At 46.4% G+C, this 21621-nt stretch overlaps 1 protein-coding gene across 1 annotated transcript in view; it reads left to right on the top strand.

Annotated features, from left to right (window-relative positions):
• nek7 (NIMA-related kinase 7) overlaps positions 1–21621 on the top strand; it is a 78640-nt gene that overhangs the window by 33016 nt on the left and 24003 nt on the right. Inside the window, exons 4-7 of the mRNA XM_042056700.1 lie at positions 4554–4616; positions 9922–10032; positions 13025–13133; positions 16234–16341. Coding sequence (XP_041912634.1) covers positions 4554–4616; positions 9922–10032; positions 13025–13133; positions 16234–16341 — 391 coding nt within the window. The remainder of the gene's footprint in view (positions 1–4553; positions 4617–9921; positions 10033–13024; positions 13134–16233; positions 16342–21621) is intronic.

The following is a 21621-nucleotide window of genomic DNA, read 5'->3' as shown; positions in this document are numbered from 1 at the left end:
GCTAGTTTGAGCCAGACATACGTCACGACCAAACGTTAGCGATTGGTTATGGCAGATCCAGAGTGGCTCTGGGCAGATCCAATAGTTTTAAACTTCAACAGAGTACTCGCCTTCAAGGAAGTTAATGCAAGTGGCCAGACGCTCTGTACAAATGAAATGTATGTACGAGAGTCTGGATATTTCCAGGCTACCAAATCGCTAGAATAAGGCTAAAAAATACTTTTTTGATATATGTTCACTTGTTCACTGAGCATGCACCAACATTCGCTGCATGGCTATTACCATGATGACGGGAACGTAAATTGAAGGCAAAACGTCAATCATGCCATTTCCAACTGTACTGTTGGGGCAGATTATGTTCAGACAACTGCCGCCTTGGCGTTACATACTGTCCGGAAATATTTCTATGGAGGATTCTGTAAGTGCTGCATCTCCTCCCTTAGAAGGTCTCAGTTTACACACACACTCGCACACACAACATTCTACCCTCCACACTTGTGGCACACACCTTCCAATACCTTGTGTTTGTAAATAACTTCACAGTTCACTTAAACACTTCATGTTGTAAATAATAACAGCTGATGTGGGTCTCCTGGAAGCATGACATTACAGACATAACAGGTCTGAAAGGCAGGAGACTGCTCCCACTCCAGCCTCAGACTCTCCCTCTCCCTCTCCCTCTCCCTCTCCCTCTCCCTCTGCTTCTGGCCTCATGTTGACTTGAGCGTGGAATATTCCGTGTGGAATCTCACGCTTCAGACAGACCTCGGACACACACCTGTGCATGTACACATTCGCACCCTTTTGGGCAAGCATGTGCTCATGCAGGTCTACACACACACAGCTTTTGAAGTATATAAAGTAAAATTGCAGATGGAAGGAATAGTTGAATCAGTTTGCATGGCCTTAACACCCCCCCCCCCCCCCGACAACCTTTCTCTGTCCCTCTCTTCACTGTTCACCTCTTGCCTCATTTTCTGTCATCTTTCCTTAGTTTTCTTCATCCCCCTTTTCTTACCATATATCCTTACAAGGATTATTTTTCTCTCTCTCTCTCTCTCTCCCTCTCTCTCTCTCTCTCTCTCTCTCTCTCTCTCCCTCTCCCTCTCCCTCTGTCTCTCTCCCTCTCTCTCTCTCTCTCTCTCCCTCTCCCTCTCCCTCTCCCTCTCCCTCTCTCTTTCTCTCCCTCTTCCTCTCTCTCTCTCTCTCTCTCTCTCTCCCCCTCTCTCCCCCCCTCTCTCTTTCTCTCTCTTACCTGCCTTTCCTCATGCTTCATTACTGCTAATGACGAGTTTTGACAGTGAGATACTGTGACGGGTAGAGAGGCCACGCCACGCCACTAATGAATGGCATGCAGCCAGCATTTTACTCGCCTTTCCCCCAACAAATCTGCACCCCTAATAAGCATTCAGCATGCAGGGTGTCCATATGATTTCATCATTACGAGCACTTCTGCAGTTAAGTCCACACAGTCTCTCCGAGAGTGCTAACTGAATGTCAACCGATGGCCTTGGAGTAAATATGAAAGACTTCAGATTATGAGCAGAACCATGTCTGCAAACTTAACATATATAGATACACATGGATGCTGTCTCCACACACACACACACACACACACACACACACACACACACAGACTCTTAGATAGACGTGTACACACACACACACTCACAGACTTGCACACATGCACAGAGCTACTTTTGATGGTTGTGAAGGTGTTGACTTAGCCTGTGTGCTAATGCCTCACGACAGACAGGAAATGTGAGCGTCTGGTAGACGTGTTCAGCCTGCTGTGCCCATCACCATTCCTTAGGTCACCTCACAATGACACCGAATCACACACACGCGCGCACACACACACATGCACACACACACTGAGAGAGAAAGACAGAGTATGAGAAAGAAAGCTTTTAGGCAACCAAAAATATATAACTGTCTCTTTCATTCAGTGAATAAGGAAAACTTCTCGTTTGTAGTGGGGTGTTCATTGTCTCCTATGGGGCAAACAGACGCTGATGCTGAGGACTACCACACATCACACATGCTATTAGGGGTGGTGCTGGTGGGGCTGGGATGGGATTGTGTGTAAAGTAAGGACACACACACACACACACACACACACTCTCACACACACACACACACACACACACACACACACACACACACACACACACACAGTCATGCCTTCTCAGTGCAGCCTGACCTACCTAATCCAGCACCAGCCATCATTCTATGTGATGTTGTTGATGTGTTTTTTTCCCTACCATTTCATTATTTTAGTTGTCTTCCTGCTTTGCTGTGTTGGAAACGACCAGTGTTGTATAAAGTACTAGAAAGCAATGCTTGAGTAAAAGTACAAGTATCGTACTAGAAAAAGACTTTGGTAGAAGTGAAAGTTACCTTTTAGAATATTACTTAAGTAAAAGTCTTATATCTGATATCAGTCTGTATCTGATATATACAGTACTTAAGTATCAAAAGTAATTTAAAGTAAAAAGCAAGCGGTTTTATTTTGAACTTTTATTGTGAACTTTATTTTGGCTTTCTTATAGTAAAGCATAAAGCATATTCAGGGTTCCCATATCTTCTTAATCTCACTTAAAATCACATTATTTTCTAGGACTTTTCAGGCACAATTCTCTTAAGTTCAAAGAACAAACAGCATATTTTTAGAGCGGACGTCAAAGAAAAAAACAGAAACAGAAATTTCACTTTTGTATGAACTTCAGGTAAAAATAAATATAAATATTAAAAATAAATAACTTATTTCTTAAAAAAAAAAAAAAAAGACCTGCTGGTAGGGAGAACATTTTGGTCATGTGGTCATTTCTAGGGCTTACTCCCCAGGTCACCATCTCACTCTCTCTCTCACACACACACACACACACACACACACACACACACACACACACACACACACACACACACACACACACACACACACACAGGGCACCTATGTCCAGCAGCTACTAATATGCCAGTCATTAGTTGAAACTGAAAAGGCGTTCATCTTCAAAAGAAGCTTGTTTTCAAAGTTGCCAGAATTCAGTGCCTGGGAGTTTCAGGCCCAAGACTGGCCAACGTTTTACATAGTGGTGGAAATTGGATAAATTAAATTTATTAATAAAAAAAAAACCCATTTCAGCTCTTATCCTGTAGTCTTTATTAGTACCATGGTTCAACAAATGTGTAATAATAATAATAATAAACCACAAATGTGTAATAATGATTCACTTCAACTGAGAAGTTAACAAAAAATATTCCACTATTCCACAAGTTAAGAAAGAAAGAAAGAAATACTGCCTTTGAAATGTAGCCTATCCCACGCTTCCACAAACAGGCATATTGACTAATGTATAGGCTACATGTTTTTTGCATGGGTAGGCTATATTGTTGTTTGGTGATTTAGCCTGCTCCTTTACTACACCCTTATCTGAGCAAACAAGGCATACAGGTTTATCATGTAGGGTAATTGCTCTTTCTTACATTAAATAACTTTTAATTTATCCTCTCTACTTGTCCCTGTAGTCATGGCCTCCTCATCATTAATTTCGGGCTCATCATTTTAACTGGTCGACTGGTTGATCTGCTGCTCAGTCTCTCCTGGCCTCTTTCTACCATCCATTCTTCCTGACGCTTGTGTCTACTGTAGGGCCGGCTCGGCTATCCATATCTGAGAACTTTTTGAAAAAAAACGGGCTATTATGGACCCAACCAACTCTTTTTGGGAGGGGAGAACTCCCTCGCGTAGGCTACAACCAATGCAGAGGCATTGCATTGGTGTCATGCACAGAATGCGGAACGTGTCCTACTTTAAGAAAAGATAGACTAACGTGACAAATGTCAATATTTTTTTTCCTCGACCTGCCCAAAAGTGAAGCGGGCCACCGGGAATTCTCCCGATTCTCCCGATGACCTAATCCGGGCCTGATTCAGTCTTACTCTTCTTGGACTGAAGACAAGTCCTGCGATGCTAAATAGCCTTTCTCAGGCAGGTAGCAGAGTGTTTAGCTTCACAGAAGCTGCCAATGTACAGAAACCTTTCTTGCAAATACGGCCACGGTGTATATGATGTTCTCTTCACCACTACCCTGTTCACCGAGTTCACCACTATCGTCGGGGTGGTCGTCTATGATAACGGGAGGTCCTCCAGTAGGTGCTCTTGCTTCCATGGCGGTTTCAGTTGTGCGTCCTCCTTTAGCAACAAACAAGCGCTGAAATAGAGCGTGCAGCGTGCGTAATGAAATCTAGGAGCAGTACAGTCGCACACATTTCTTCTAATTTTTTGTTTTAGTAACGAGTAACGAAGATGCTTAGTGGAAATATAACGGAGTAAAAGTATACATTTTATCTAGAAAATGTAGTGGAGTAAAAGTGAAAGTTGACATAAATTTAAATAGCGAAATAAAGTACCGATACGTGAAATTTCTACTTAAGTACAGTAACGAAGTATTTGTACTCAGTTACATTACAACACTGGAAACGACCATATCACCCCACCCCCTCTCTCACTCTCTCAATCATTCTCTCTCTCTCTTTTGATCTCTTGATAGATATTCGACTTGATGGATGCCAAAGCTCGGCAAGATTGCATCAAAGAAATAGATCTCCTTAAGGTAAGAAAGCAGAGGAGGGGTGTGGGGGGGGGGGGAGCAGCGTCATTCGCCCGATTACGTTCTCTGAGCAGGCCTCTGCTGAGACCAGAGAGAGAGAGAGACGGAGGGAGAGAATGAGAGAAGGGCAAGAAAAGCAATTGATCCGTACCAGATGAACCAGAGTATTTATTTATTTATTTATTTATTTATTTTTCTTGTGAAGCAAACGCACAGATCATGCAGCCTCTGCATGTCATTCCTCCAGGCTGAGATTTACTCTTTTTTTTTTTTTTTTTTTGAATGCCAAAAACTATCAGTAATATTTAGAAGTGTGATTGTGGAGGGATGTGTGTGTGTGTGTGATTGTGGAGGGGTGTGTGTGTGTGTGATTGTGAAGGGGTGTGTGTGTGGGGGGGGGGGGGGCAACAGTGCATCTCTTACGAAAAAAATGTTTGCCGACTCCCTCATGAGTCTTTTTGATGTTTTTTTTTTTCTTCTCCGTCTCGTGTCTCCCTCTCCCTCCATCTCTGTTTTCTCTCTCTCTCTCTACTCTATCTGTCTGTGTCATCTTCTCATCTCTATCCCCATGCTTTGTATTTAAATTAAGCGTTTTCGTTTATCAAACCGGCTCTTAAGCAGGCCGCGCTCTCTCCCCCCTCACAAGCACTAACGAACAAGCTAATGACAGCCTCAATAAATCCTACCCGCTCACTGATCAGAGCTCTCTCACTCTCTGTATTTCTGTTGCTATCTTTGCCTTTTGCTTCATCAAATGTCTCCCCCATACCCCCCCCCCCCCAAACACATACACGTACAGTATACACCCCCCCCTGAGCGTCAGATTGTCATGTTAATTGCCTCGACCCAGATCGCTGTTCAATCGCCTCCCGCTGCAGCAGTGATCAGCCGTGCCCTCTTCCTGCCACTGCTCTCTCTCGCTTTCTTTCTTTCTCTCTCTCTCTCACTCACTCACTCACTCACTCACTCACTCACTCACTCACCCATCTCCTCTTCCTCCATGTGATAGTCATGAAGAATGTCTAATTGAAAAGTTTTGTGTATGGGTCTTTGTGTCTGAATGTATGTTTGTGTGTGTGTGTTTGTGTGTGTCTTTGTATACGTGTGAAATCTCTTTCTCTCTCTCTTGCATACACACACACACACACACACACACACCATGTGAGGGGTCAGGGATTGGGCAGGGGATGCCGTCACGCTCCTTAGCAACACTTTGCCAGGCAACTGCTCCTCTCCGTGGTGATGCACTCCTTTTCACTAGGGTCACAGAGATCGTCACAAGACCATCATTCTCTCTCTCCCTCTCTCTCTCTCTTTTTCTCTTTCTCCCTCTTACCTCTCTCTCCCTGTCTCTCTCTCATCTCTCCCTCCACCTCTCTCTTGGGTCCTTTCTATAACCTGTCCTGAGCTGACTTTCCTCCCCTCATCCCCCTCTTCCTAACTTTCTTTTGCTCATCTCTTTTGTTGACTAACAAAGGTAAGTATGTTCACGTAACACTGTTACTGTGTGTGTGTGTGTGTGTGTGTGTGTGTGTGTGTGTGTGTGCGCGCGCTCTGTCTGTGTGTGTAAGAAAGAAATAAAGAGAGTGTGAGAGAGAGACTGAGTGAGTGAGTGGATAAGTGAGAGAGAGAGAATTTGTGTGTGTGTGTGTGTGTGTGTGTGTGTGTGTGAGTGAGTGAAAGAGAGAGAGAGAGAGAGAGAGTGTGAGGGAGAGACTAAGGGCCCGTCCACACGGAGACGCTTTTTGGGTTAAACGCAGAGGTTTTGCTTCGTCTTGGCCGAGCGTCCAAACGAATCCAGTAAACGCACTGCCCGAAACCGCAACAATACTAGTTTTCATACATGACATTACCTACGATTACACTCTCTAGGATAAATATCACAACTGGTGCTGCGCAGCGCCGATAGCTTATGACTTGGTGGACTGAACACTGTTTTTCCTGGTGTTTTTTTATGCGTTCTAGCTACTGTCAGTGACGCGAGAGAACTTAAGTTATTAGGGAAGTGCGGTGTAAGTTTACATTAATTTGTGCGTAGTGCCAGTGTCATTCATTTATTTTACATGCCTTACAATATATATATATATATATATATATATATATATATATATATATACATGCATTCACAGTCCAGTGAAGTCAGATATGACCATACAAAGACGCTTAGAACTCATGTTAAGCCGATGGTAGCGCACTGAATGCGAATGCACGATTTGATGCAGGCAAAAGTATTGACTGTTACTAACGAAGGTTTTATAGCAATATTATAAATGTGGCGACGGAATAGCCTAGAACTTGGGTAGGCCTTGTGTTTAGTAGCCTAATTGCGGTGATAGCCAAAACTAATGTGAATCGCGGACTGTCCTACAACCAAAGAAAGTAAAGGAGATTTGTACCTGCGTTAGCCAAATAAAGGACGGGACTGCACCCTTCACAAACCGTAAAAATTAAGTTTATTAGTTTTACAGTTGACTACAGTTGACAGTTCACCATCAGTCCACACAAACAATTCTGGTTTCCTTGCACTAGCCATTTCGTCGTAGCCTATTCTGTCTGTTTGTAAAGCCTACAGCGCGAAAGTTTTGGCCAATTACTGTAAAGAAACAGTGCCACCTATAGGCCTGGGATATGAAGTAACGTGTTGAGTCGTGTTCAGATGGATCCGTTTGGACGCAAATATTCTTGATACGGTTCCAGGGAAGATGGAGGAAAAAAAGATCGGTTTGGTACATGTGGACTAGGCCTAAGTGAGTGAGAGAGAGAATGTGTGTGTGTGTGTGTGTGTGTTTGTGTGCACCTCTACCTCACAGGACAGCTTTCAATCAAAATAATGAGACCGGGCAGTCAGAGACCAGAATTTACTAAGGTGTGTGTGTCTGTGAGAGAAAGAGAGATAGAGAGAGGGATATCTGTCAGAAAGAGAGTGTGTGTTTTAATTCTGCATACTTGTATTTTAATGTATTTAATGTATTAATGTATTTTTACCTTTAAGTTCCACCCTTGCCTCTCTATCTCTTCTTTTTGTTGCTGAGATAATCTTTTCCTCTTTATTTAGCGTCATTGCTTTTGTTTGTCTTTCGTAGCCTGCTTTCCTGTGAGAAGAACGTTTGGTAAATGTGTCAATTCAACAATTGCATTCACATTCATTATTTTCCTATTCCAACAGTTTCTTCGCACGCACGAATACACACACACACACATACACACACACACACACACACACACACACACACACACAATGTTTGTGTTTTACTCATTTAGCGCTCATCATCACATTTTGCACTCTCTGAATTACTGAGAAAGAGTGCAAGGAAGTCTGGGAAATGCAGGAAGTAAATAAGACGGGGTGCCAGCAGGAGGAATGGCAGAATGCCAAAGCAGGTATTTTCAGAGCATGATCTCTCCAAAGTGGACAGGGAGGCCAGTCAAGGTGTATCAGTGGCCAGATTAGCTCTATCAGACAACAGGAGGGCAGCATGCAAGGTGCCAGGCTTGACAGAGACACCACAATAAGCACTCCAGTTTTGTGCCTCACCCTTGCTGTTTTTATGTTTATTTTTTATTTTATGTATCTCCACCTCTAACCCAAGTATACAGGCAAACAGGCACACGCACACACACACGCGCGCGCACACACACACACACACACACACACACACACACACACACACACACACACGCACGAGTCTCTTCATAGTTCTGTGGCCAACATGGGCACTGTAAGCGAGTTGGACATCAGTGTGGTGATGCTGCGATGAGCCAGAAATACTTCCTCCATCCAACCACCCCCACCTCCACCCCCACCTCCACCCCCACCGAATACATGCGTGTGCGTGTGTGTGTGTCTCCGTGTTTGTGTGTGTGTGTGTGTGTGTGTGGTGTGTGTTTGTGTTTGTGTCTCCGTGTTTGTGTGTGTGACAGACACATTTTGATGGAGGCATACCCATCACTGTGTTTGTCTGTATGTGTGTGTGTGTGTGTGTGTGTGTGTTTATGTGTGTGTGTGTGTGTGGCATCACAGCGGAGCGTGAACATCTCTTTAATAATGGGGGCTGGCGCTGGGGTGGAGATATGCGATGGCCAGCCAGCGTCCGTCTCTACCCCTCCCCTGCCTTACGCCTTCTGACGGGAGGATTCGCCTCTCTCTCCGTTCCTCCATCTCTGTCCTTTTTTATTCGTCCCCCCCCCCTCTCTCTGTGCTATCTTCCTTTCCGCTGATTTGCACTGTCCTCTATTCTCTCTCTCTCTCTCTGTCACGTCTCCTCTCCTCCGCACCCCCCAGCTGTTGTTGTTCACTATTCCTGATTTCCTTACTTATTGACCATCCAACAGGAAAAAGGGGGAGAAAGAAGGCAAGAAAAGATGTGTGTGTGTGTGTGTGTGTGTGTGTGTGTGTGTTTATGTGTGTGAGTGTGTGTGTGTGTGTGTGTGTGTGCGTGTGTGTGTGTGTGTGTGTGTGTGTGTGTGTGTGTGTGTGTGTGTGTGTGTGTGTGTGTGTGTGTGAGAGAGAGAGAGAGAGGTTTGTGTGTGTGTGTCTCTGTGTCTGTCTCTGTCTCTGTCTCTGTTGGAGGGGGACCAAAACCTCTTTCACTTCACCGTCCTCTTCTCCTCCTGCCTCTGTCTCTGTTTCTGTCTGTCTGTCATTCTTTTTCTCCCTCACTCCCCCTTTGTATGTTTCTTTCTATTGCCTCCTTTTCTCTCCCTCTCTTTTTACCCTTCCTGTCTGTCTGTTCCTCTTTCTTTCTCTCTCTCCCTCTCTTTCTCTCTCTCTTCCCGCTGTTTCTCTCTCTCTCCCTCTCTTTCTCTCTCTCTTCCCGCTGTTTCTCTCTTTCGCTTTCTTTCCCTGTATCTCTCTCCGGTTTGTCTCGGGTGATCACAAGCGGCCCGTGGATTACATCAGCCGTTCCAATCCCTAGCACTGCTGTCCCCTCTCGACTCTCCAGTCACGAGTGCTATTGAGAACGAGCCCCTGGGCCTTTGAAGTAAGGGCCGGGATGGCTTTGGACATGAGATGTTAATGCCATGTTTATATCCCACACAAGCATCTGCTCTGCTCTGCTCTTGACTTCAGAAGCCTCTGTTGACCCAGGGAGTCATGTTAATATTTAAACACTCACTCGTTCCTCCTCTCCTCTTTTTGTCATTCTCTCCTCCCTTTCTCTCTCTCTCTCTCTCTCTCTCTCTCTCTCTCTCTCTCTCTCTCTCTCTCTCTCTCTCTCTCTCTCTCTCTCTCTCTCTCTTTCTCTCTCTCTTTCTCTCTCTCCCCAATATCCTTGGTCTTTTGCTCCTCTTGTTTCCTTCTCCCCAGCAACTGAATCACCCTAACGTCATTAAGTATCACGCCTCCTTTATTGAAGACAATGAGCTGAATATTGTTTTGGAGCTGGCTGATGCCGGGGACCTGTCACGTATGATAAAGGTAAGATACCAGCTGGTCTCACCCTGATATTGGTAATCCGAAAATATGGTCATTGCACTCACCTTACAACATCAAACACCTGATTCATCTGGAGTGAATGGTGCTGCAGGACTGACTATAAGTGTCAGCAATCACTCAACAGCAGAGCAAGTCCTCCTGTATGGTCCCAGTGAAAAGTGGGGTTCGAGCGCATCACTATTGCCCAGTGTTTTATCCACTTGCTAGCGTCTGCCAAGAAGTGTATGACAAAGCTGACCAAATCAGTTTTCTGAGTTTCCAGTAAGGGAATATTTGCAGTTTTGCATTTGCACTAAGAAAGCTGGACTGAATGCTAGATGCACACCGAAGTTTGGATTTGTCAAAACTTCTCAAAATAATGCTGTGAAGTGCAAAGTGTCTGTTATTGCTTTAGAGATTGTGACAACTGGTCTGCCGATAAAGTAAAAACAATGGTCTTTTTCATGTAGAACAATCTATCCTCAGTTATTTTTGTAAGAACTCACAACAGTTCACCGCAGGAGGGAAAATGACATAATCAATTCAAGAGCATAATAACGACCACTGGCCTATTTGAAATGCAGAAGTGCACAAGTAAGTAGCTAAACAGCAAATCACAATCCCACACCCAGCTTTAACCATGCTCGGCACAGCAAGACAAGCTGAAGCACATTGGGATGGTCAAGCCGTGCGGCTCCCGCTTAGCTAATTAGCAACAGCGCAGAGAATCAGAATTCTAATTGGCATCATAACGAACACAAACGTCAGCATGCGCTCATCGGCTAGCGGTGAATATTCAGAATACTCAGCAGGACTGGAGATGGCCACAACCTTCACTTCTGCCTCTTTTTGTTTTCTCCCAGTTTGTTTCTTTCATTATTATTTTTCGAGGAGACAACTCCACGTCACTCCAGGAAGAAGGTGCACGTCAGGGCCGATCCAGGCAAACAATGAATGAGCTAGATCCAATTGCATAGGGTACCATATGTAAAACAGAAGCTCTGCATGCATGAATTTAGCATTTTTTATTCTTTTTGATTTTAACACCCCCACCCCCCACCTCCACCTCCAACACCACCACCACCACAGACAGACACACACACACACACACACACACACACACACACAAGTAGGCATACACACACACACACACACACACACACACACACACACACACACACAAGTAGGCATACACACACACACACACACACCTCCCGCCATGTCCCGCCCTGCTCCTCTCCTCTGGCCATCTCTGAATTCAAATGAAATCAGATGGCCCTTGATTTGCATGCACTTGCAGAATATTGCATGCACAGTGTTTGCTTTTAAAGGCATAGAGGGGGCCAAGCACGCTCCCCCCATTGACATCAAACAGCCCTCTGATATGCAAATCTGAGGGCTGGGGAAGAATAGGCACAGGCTTTGTTTTGGATGTGGGCCAAGGTTGCACTGGCTAGAATATGGCATTCAGAGACGCGGGAATTATTCCACCAAAAGAAGAGTTGAAACAGATGAGGGAGGTGCTCTGGGAGTGGAGTGGTGGGGAGGAGGTTGGGAGAGAGAGAGAGAGAGAGGGAGAGAGAGAGATGAGGAAGAGCTGGCACAAAAGCGGTCTAAAAAAACAGTGTCCTGGAATAACCACAGGATAGCTGTCCCCTTGTTTACTTGCGCCGACACAAATTAGCGTGTCATTACCATGCCTTTATTACGAGGCCCCCTCCCCGTCCCCCCCCAGAAAAAACACACACACAAAAGGACTGCAGAAAATTAGCAGGTAATTCCGCTCAGTAAAGGTTGTCTCTGTCTGTCAGGATGCTCGGCATAATTTGATTAGTTGCGCACTTCGTGGCACGGCTCTCCAGAGTAAATGGTTCACAACGAGCTCCGCTTACGTCCTCTGGTTCAAAGCCTAACAGGCCTGATGTTGCCATCAGCAGCGGGTATCTTCCAGAGGCAAGATGTAAAACAGGGGCCTACCCCACCCCCCCCCCCCACAACCGCCCCCACCTCCACCCTCATCCCACGATGCACTCTGATGCCGACACAAAACGGGGCCGATCAGCGAGAGTGCATTCGATCTAACGGGAAAAACAAACGGGCCGATGAAGCAGCATTGGGGAGCTCTTAGGTTAAGTTATAGGGAAATGGGGGCCGGGGTGGGGGGGCTTGGGGGCATTTTCTGGGGTGGGGTTAATGGTGGGACCAGGGGACCTGTGCTGGAGCACCAACCCAGATGTGGACATTTTGAAACAAACCACAAACGCTCCTTATTTTCCTCCTCCGTCTTCCCATCCTTGCAGGACTCATGTGCTTTCCATTGGCATGCCCTGAGAAATGAGAGAGGGGTTGGGTAGCCCCCCCCCTTTCCAGTGGAGCCAAATCAAAAGGGCCTGTGTTGAATTTGCATCCGCTGGTCCTGTCTCTGCTGATGCTGTGGGAGCAGAATCTGGAGCTGAGAGATTTTGTGAGATGCTGCCAAGTCATGCAGAACGACAAAGGTCACATCGCTACTGCTGGTAGAGCAAGGGGAAAAAAGCAGCAACCTGGCCACGAAACTCGGCTCTTGAAGTGTCCTCTCATGCAGTTGACCATTTTCACTGCTTTGGCGTTTGTTTTCAAATAAACACATTCACATGTCCACAAACGAGTTTCACCAGGAGTGCAGCTTGGGTGTAGAGAAATTAGTACTCCTCTGGTGCTCATCAGCTTAGAGATCCAACAAGATTTAAAATATAGTAGTGAGTCTGAAGCACTCAAGAGGATATTTGTAGGTAAAAAGCCTTTATTGAGCTTGACTATCAATTAAGATCATGCCTAAAAACATTCACATGTGTTGTTAAGTCCTAATCAGCACTTAACCCACTGTGATTTTTTCTGAGGCAATGACTGAACTCGTACTTGTGTCTCGTGTCAAGGGGCTGGTGATGTATTCTGTGCATATTTTCGGACTGCTCGGTCTGTTTGAGTGACCGTTGCTCTGTCTGTGTGCCTGCAGCACTTTAAGAAGCAGAAACGGCTCATTCCGGAGAGGACGGTGTGGAAGTACTTTGTGCAGCTGTGCAGTGCACTGGAGCACATGCATTCCCGACGCGTTATGCACAGAGGTAGGTACACACACGCACGCACGCGCACGCACGCGCACGCACACACACACACCTCGTGTAGACATGAATGCGTCCACACACCCACACATGATATTGATGCATGAATAAATGCATAAATATGACCAATGCAAGCGCATGCACACATATCCCCAGAACACACACACACACACACACACACACACACACACACACACACACACACACACACACACAGATTCATAACAATAAAAACACAGAGGCACAGTTTGGATAACCTGCATGTCTGTATCTTTACAAACACCACCACCTCCTCTCAGCTTTCTCCGACACACAGCTATGCCCAACCCCACCGACCTACGCCCCGTGCAACTGCCTACACCCACCCGTCGTTTCATATGCCCACATGTGCAGACGTTCATTACAGAGGAGTCAGGACTTCAGTGCAATAGGCTGCAGGCCCCCACAGCACAGTTCTACAACCGCACACAAATGGGCCTGGACCCTACTGCTCCAGTCCACAGCTCAAACCACAAGAGTCAAGACATTTACAACGGTGCTGTATTCAGGATTACTTTCAGTGTTGACATATGAGCACTAATGAACACAAAACAAATGCACTCTTTTTTTGTCAGGTCAGTTCAAAACACGATCTAATGTGGCCTACGCAGTTTTTTTTTTTCTTCTAAAACACCCCTCCTTCAAACACACAGAATTGAAGCCCTTTGGGGAAATGCAGTCGGTTAAAAGCTGTGAATTGGTCCTCGTGGTCTTTGCCGGAGTATCTCAATGATATGCAGACCCGTCTGTTGTCAGTGGTTCAGGGTCACTGCTTGGTGAAAGCCGCGGGGCCTCTTGGGTCATGGGCTGGGAGTCGGAGTGGGATTTGTGTCGGTGTGTATGAATGACCGTGCTGGGATTCTGCCCGTGTGTGGGATTACGCTGATCTTATGTTTGAGTGACGGAAGTTAGTTATTTTGTTGCTGTGTGTTTGTTATGGTTATGGCTATGGCTATGGGATTTGGCAGACACTTTTGTCCAAATGTCGTGTGTGTGTGTGTGTGTGTGTGTGTGTGTGTGTGTGTGTGTGTGAATTCTGTGTTTAAGAGATGTTTTTTATATATCTATGGGAAGATTACGTGTTTATTCTCCTGTATGTATGCATGTCTGTGCGAGAGGATCTGTCCCAGATTTGTGAAGCTCGGTGTCACGTGCTTGTGTGCATCACACTTGGACTCGTGTTCAAATGACAGACCGGCTTAGACCGCGGTGAGATGGAGCACCATGTGCCATCCACCGGACACTGCCCGTCTGCTGAGCCTGCTCCCCACGCTGAAGTTAATCCCCCACAGCATCACTAATTGGTCAGCATTGCTTAGTCTCCCTGGACCCAACACACACACACACACACACACACACACACACACACACACACACACACACACACACACACACACACACACACACACACTTAAATATACCTCCATATCTGGAGGTATATTTAAGCAATATGCAAGGAGCAAAAGTGACAAACATCCATCCCAGAAGTCCTTGCTGCTCCTCGTGTTTTTTTGTGTGTGTCCTTCGTCATCCTCCTTTGGCTGGGGTTAGAGCTGCTCTAGGAGCCCCACTGGAGCTCCGCTCAGCCATCCACACCAATCAGACCCAGTGTCTGCTGAGGACGCCCATCAGATTGCCTCGCCATTACTAAACACTGCAGGTACAACACACACACACACACACACACACATACACACACAGAGACACACATACGCAGGGATCACGGTCTAAGTACACCTGGGGCCCTCTCGTCTGTATACACACACACACACACACACACACACACACACACACACACACACACACACACACACACACGTGTGCACATACACAAAAACACACGTCGTGCCCCATCCCCTGCTAGATCATCACATGTTTTATTATGCTCTAGATTTCACTGGCACCCCCCCCCCCCCCCCAGATCCCTCTGTCACCTTGCGGTGTCATCACATCACCCAGCTGTTTAATAGAAAGCAGAAACATGCCACGGCAGAGGCTCCTCTGCAGGCCTCAGGTCAGTGTTTTCGCTGTTAGCTCTCAGAGCGCGAGGATGCGCTGAGACGTCTGGTTAAGGAGCAGCCAGGGAAAAAAATCCATTTTATCCCATCACTTTGCACCTCTAGAGAGTTCAATTTCACAATCTGACACAGGCTTTGTAGAGTGAGGCTTTTATCTGATCTTGTGTGTGTGTGTGTGTGTTTTGGATTTTTTAAATATGTATGTGATTCGAAAGGGCAGGGCACCGTGTGTGTGTGTGTGTGCCGTTGCGAAGTTGAAGTGCAGTGAGACGAGGGACGAGACGTTTGTTGGGGTGGGGGCTCAGGTTCAATGTTTCAAGGTGTTGAACATCAAACGCTGCAGTGTTTATGGAACACATGCGTCCAATAACTCCCCCCCTCCCCCCCCCCCCCCCGTGTCCCGTGCTCCTGTCTGGGTCTGAGGCGGCCGGTCCGCCTGCGACTTCTGAAAGGTGATTTGAGGTGATTTAGGCCCCGAAGACAACAGGGCCGACGGGCCGGCCGCGGTCATTAGTCTCCCCACGCCTCCAATCACCTTCTCCTCATTATGGGTGCCTTCCAATGGACTTGCAGTGCTGTTGTGGTAATGCGCCGACACGTCGGGGTGTGTTTCCGTGTGTTCTCATTCCTCTGTTGCACTCAATCTCTTGCTCTGTATCCCCAACTGGTTTGTCACAGTCATTTGATTGTATGCTGTCGTGTGCAAGCAGTAAATATTTTTGCACAGGCAGAACTAAGCTGTTTATTTGTGCTTAGGTTGTGTTTGTACACATGTTTGTGTGTTTGCGTGTGTGTGTGTGTGTGTGTGTGTGTGTAAGTGACATACTCATATCTATTCCGTGTGTGTGCGTGTGTGTGTGTGTGTGTGTGTGAGTGACATACTCATATCTATTCCGTGTGTGTGTGTGTGTGTGTGTGTGTGTGTGTGTGTGTGAGTGACATACTCATATCTATTCCGTGTGTGTGTGTGAGACATACTCATATCTATTCCGTGTGTGTGCGTGTGTGTGTGTGTGTGTGTGTGTGTGTGTGTGTGTGTGTGACAGATATAAAGCCCGCTAACGTGTTCATCACAGCCACGGGTGTGGTGAAGTTGGGAGACCTGGGACTGGGCCGCTTCTTCAGCTCCAAGACCACCGCTGCACACTCACTAGGTACAGTACATCTCCACCTTCTCCAACAGCCCTGCATTACTCTCACTGGCTAGTGTCATCTTTAACCTTTTTTTTTATCCTCAGTTTCTGTTTTTTTTTTTTTATTTCTCTTCTAAGCTACAACTCTGTCTCATCACATCTCTTTCATTCGCTGTTCTTATTTTCATGCTTATCCTTTGTCTTTGCTTTTTTTTGTTTTGTTTTTTTTTGTTCACTCTATCTCTGCCCTGTCTCGTCCTTTGGAAAAAAAAAAAAACTAGGAGAGGGCAAATGTCCGTGAATGGAAGGAGGTTAAAGTCCCTTTAATTAGTGCGACTGGATGTGTTTCATCAGTGGCTGGGGAACGGGCGCATGTGTCCCTGTTTTAAGGGGCTTGTCCGTCTCCCACCCCCCCGCACCCCCTACTCGCCCCTCGCCCCTGGGGCCCTTACAGCGGGGAAAGGGTGTGGGTTTGGGGGTTGAGGGGTGTATAACCCTACCCCCCACCCCATTGACTGGTTAGGGTGTTTCCTGTTGCTGTGATCTTCGACCTCTGCGCACATGATGTCTTGAGTGTAAGGAATCAGGGTTCAGTTTGCACACACACACACACACCACACACACACATTGACACAGTGCACAGGCTACCTCTAACATATGCACATGCCTGGTAATTGAATGCTAGTTATGCTGCTGCTTGGCTGTCTGGGCAGAAAATAGGTGTTTGTGTGTGTGTGTGTGTGTGTATACTGTGCTTACACACACACGCACACACGCACACACACACACACACGCACACACGCACACTTTACCTCCCGCTGAGGGTGCACTGGACGGCTCCTCCCGGGAAGCAGACACTTATAGGGAATAAAATCATTTTAGCCCCCCTTCTTTACACACACACACACACCTCTCAGCCACACTGTTTTAATGAGCATGTACGTGTGCACACACGTGTGTGTGTGTGTGTGTGAGTGAGTGAGTAATACTCGACTGGTGAGTCGTGTGGCTGCAGGAACCCTGTGTGTGAACAGTGGTGTGTGTGTGCTGTTTTAGTACTTCCTATATTTGAGATGACCTGTTGTTTTAAACCAAATTCTTTCATTTTTACAGTTTGTTAACAGCCTGTCCCTTTCGAGCCTTTACGGCCACAAAAACACTGGCGTCCGGGTTATGTGACATTCCTACAGCTTTGTAGCAGTGTGTGTGTGTGTGTGTGTGTGTGTGTACGTGTGTGTGTGTGTACGTGTGTGTGTGTGTGTGTGTGTGTGTGTGGTAGGTGTACGTGTGTGTGGTAGGTGTACGTGTGTGTGTGTCTGAGTGCATGTGTGCGTCTTTCTATAACTTGTTCCGATCCACTCGTAAACATTGAAGGACACCAAATTAGTGGACAAGCAGCTGTGCGTTTTTTTTTTTTTCTTCAGCGCGCATCGTGCACTCTTTTGGTTTTTGTTCTAATAAAAAAAATCCGAGGTTAATTCATCCTCTCGCCTGTGTGGTGAGCGTGCTCTCTCTCCTTAGTGTTGCCAATCACTTCAGACAAGCGAGAGAACCAGTATCCACAACTCCGAGGTTAAACGAATAAGTCGGCGTAGAGCATTCATAAATCATTAGAACCGAGACACTAATTGCTCTGGAAAATGGACAGGTTTTTTAAGCAGATGATGTGTGACAATTAGATATATGTATTTGTTTTTCTTATTCTTTGAAAGGAAATTATTTTATATGTTGAATAATGTAAATGGGCTAGACGCAGCAGTCTCCAGTGTTAACATCACCTCTGTGGAATGAACAACACAGACAGGGGTTTGAGAAGCCAGGGAGGTGATGCAAGTGTGCGAAGGAGCCAGGCGTCTTAAAAGTTGAAGCCACAGCGCCCTCCACAGGCTGAGCACGGGACTGTTTTGAGGATGCAGACAGAGGAAAAAGAGAGCGAGGGTATAAGGAAGTGGAGAGACAGAGGTGTGTTTGAGAGAGGGAGGGGGAGAGAGCGAGAGAGAGAGAGAGAGGGATAGCTGGCTAAGCAAACAGGGTACATTGTGGTCCCTCAGTAATGACATCCTAACGACCCTTCAGACAGGAAGTGGGTTTGCAGTACTCTCTCTCTCTCCCTCACTCTCTCACTTTCTTCATCTCTCCCTCAGTCACACACACACACACACACACACACACACAAACACACACACACACACTACTGACACATGCATACAAGCATACGCAAAAGCATTACAGGGAATTGCATCCATACATGTACATGCCATATGTATCCATACTTCTCTCTGGAGGTAAAATTAGCTCATACAATGGCTTACTAATACAGGCATCTGAAGGAAGCACATCCATACAGTCTCTCTCCTCCTCCCCCCCCCCCCCTCCCTCTCCCCTCCTCCTCCCCTCCCCCCCCTCCCTCCACCACTGAGGCAGGTGTGATGTGGTGAGCTGGTGGGCTTGCTGGCGTTGTAGCTCAGGGCTGTTTGTGTGTTTGACATGGCCCTCAGTAAAACATGCCCTTTGGGACCCTGTCCACTGATGGATGACGTGGGGGCTGCATGGGTCTGGATGTTGGCTATTAAGGAACTTGTACTGGTCATGCTGTTAAGACATGCATTTGGATGTGACTGCAATTGAGTTTGGGTGGGTAGGGCGGCAAGCGCAGTAAAACCATTTATTATGTAGAGGAGTTATGAAATGTGAAGTTATTAAAATGTGTTTTTCTCATTTGATTACATATGTGTGTGTTTGTCCATCTCTATGCAAGCATAGGTTTATGCTTTATGTGTGGCTTTTTAATGTGTGTGTGTGTCTGTGTGTGTGTGCTTGTGCTTGTGCGTGTGCGATTACATATGTGTGTGTTTGTCCATCTCTATGCAAGCATAGGTTTATGCCTTATGTGTGGCTTTTTAATATCAGTGCGTGTGTGCCTGTGTGAGTGTGGGTATGGTTTTGTGTGCGTGTGTGTGTGATTACATACAGCGGTGGCAGTGTCTTTGTCCTGCGGTGTGCTCCTTGGCCAGACTGTGTGCTATGACAGAGTGGGCAGCTCATGAGTTTCTACATGACTGCTGTATTCCTTCAGACCAGGCTGCCACTGCCCCAGCACACACACACACACTCTCTCTCACACACACACACACACACACACACACACACACACACACACACACACACACACTGATCCCCTCCATAAACTCTTGTATTCTCTTTCTCCATGTCTCTGTATGGCCTGCATCCGTCTCTGTCTTTGTGCTGCGGTCGTATTTTAATTTTCTCTTTGCTTCTCTCTCGCCAGGCCTCTCTGTCTCTGTCTCTGTCTCTCAATCACTCCGTCTCCCTGTAGGGAGGGTATAGAGGTTGACAGTTTGGTGTGTAATGAGAGAGAAGTGGTGGAAGAGTGTGTGTGTGTGTGTGTGTGTGTGTGTATGTGTGTGTGTGTGTGTGAGAGAGAGAGTGTGTGTGTGTGTGTGCGGTGTGCGCGTGCGTGCGCTCTCACTAGATGGAGGTCTGCAGAAAGTGCTGCTGTACTCTTGTCAGCATGTGCGTACACACACTCGCACACACAATCACACACACACACACACACACAGATACACACACGCACACACATACACACACGCAGAGCCCCAGGCTTCACATTCTGGCCTCTCCAGTGGGTTCTGTAGCTTTGCGATGAGAAAAGGGGGGCGATAACAAATGAAACCAAGAAAGACAGCGAGGGGGGTTATGCAGAGAGAAGGAGAGAGGGAGAAATCTCTCTTTGCTTTGCATATTCTTCCAACGGCCTCCAGTTGGTTAAGTGAAGTTGGGCTAAGGTGGAAGGGTTGGGGTGATGGAGCTACTGATGGTAGGATGGAGGTTAGGGGAAGTTGGGCTAAGGTGGAAGGGTTGGGGTGATGGACCTACTGATGGTAGGATGGAGGGTTGGGGTGATGGAGCTACTGATGGTAGGATGGAGGGTTGGGGTGATGGAGCTACTGATGGTAGGATGGAGGGTTGGGGTGATGGAGCTACTGATGGTAGGATGGAGGTGAAGGGAAGAACAGAGCAGAGTAGAGGGGAAGAAAGCAAAAGAAAGAAGAGTCAGAAAAAAAATAATAGTGAAGTGAAGAGGTGATTAAAAAAGAAAATGCCACAGAGAAGCAGCTGTAATCCACTGCCCCGCTTTCCTTAATTAACACACACACACACACACACACACACACACACACACACACACACACACCATGGAAAAAAGAAATGAAGAACTGTGTTAATTACACCGCAGCCTCTTGTTCAGATGGGTTGTGGATAAGGGATGGGGGGCAGTGATCTGATTCAGGTGTGTGTGTGTGTGTGTGTGTGTGTGTGAGTGTGAGTGTGTGAGAGAGAGAGAGAACCGAGAGGAAGAGTATAGAGGATCGGGTGTATCTGCCTTAATCTTGATTACACCTCAGAAAGCTGCTTTCACGCTCATGCAGGGGTACTTCCTTCTCTCTCTTCCTCATCTGACAATTCTCTCTCTCTAACCGCACTCAGTCTCTCACTCACTCACTCACTCACTCACTCACTCTGCTATTCAATACCAGGTTTACCTAATGAAACAGCCCATAATGAGTGTTCCGTGTGGACGGTTTGATTAGTGCAGTGGTTGCCTCTGCTGGCGCGGTTTATCCTCGCTCAGCCTGTGAGAAAGGTCTGTTGCTGTAGCAATTCAGACTCATCACAGGATAGTACATCCCAATATGCCGTGATTATCTCTTGTGTCGTCTGAGTGTACAGTGCATGTATAGTTATGTCTGTGATTGTAGTAACCTGGTCACTGTTAATGTTAATAATATGACTGCAATGTAAATGCATGGTTATCACATCGTTGGCCGCTCTTAGTGTGAAAGAAAGTGTGTTTGTGTGTGTACCAGGGAGAGTGAGAGGGAGTGTTTGTGTATATGTTTGGATGCTCTAGTCTAGGCCATCTAAGACTCAACTGGATACTGGATATTGGCCTCTTGTATCAGGGCTAAACTTTTGTAAACTGTGAGTATTTGTCAGGATCTTGGGTCTCCTCTCTTTTTATTCTCTCTCTCTCTCTCTCTCTCTCTCTCTCTCTCTCTCTCTCTCTCTCTCTCTCTCTCTCTCTCTGGTTCTTTTGCTCTAAGTGCTCTTGCTTTCGTTCTTCTGTTTCTTTCTCTCTCTCTCTGTTTTTGTTATCATCAATCTTTCAGGCTTAAGCTCTCTTGACAGGGCCTGCTAAGTGTTAGATTGAGAGCCAGAGCCAGAGTTGTTGCAGAGGGTGTGTGTGTGTGTGTGTGTGTGTGTGTGTGTGTGTGT

Source organism: Alosa sapidissima, chromosome 12 (assembly GCF_018492685.1).
Source record: "Alosa sapidissima isolate fAloSap1 chromosome 12, fAloSap1.pri, whole genome shotgun sequence".
In the NCBI taxonomy this organism is placed as follows: domain Eukaryota; kingdom Metazoa; phylum Chordata; class Actinopteri; order Clupeiformes; family Clupeidae; genus Alosa; species Alosa sapidissima.
The sequence above is the reverse complement of the archived record's forward strand: the minus strand, read 5'-3'. Positions and strand labels throughout refer to the sequence as shown.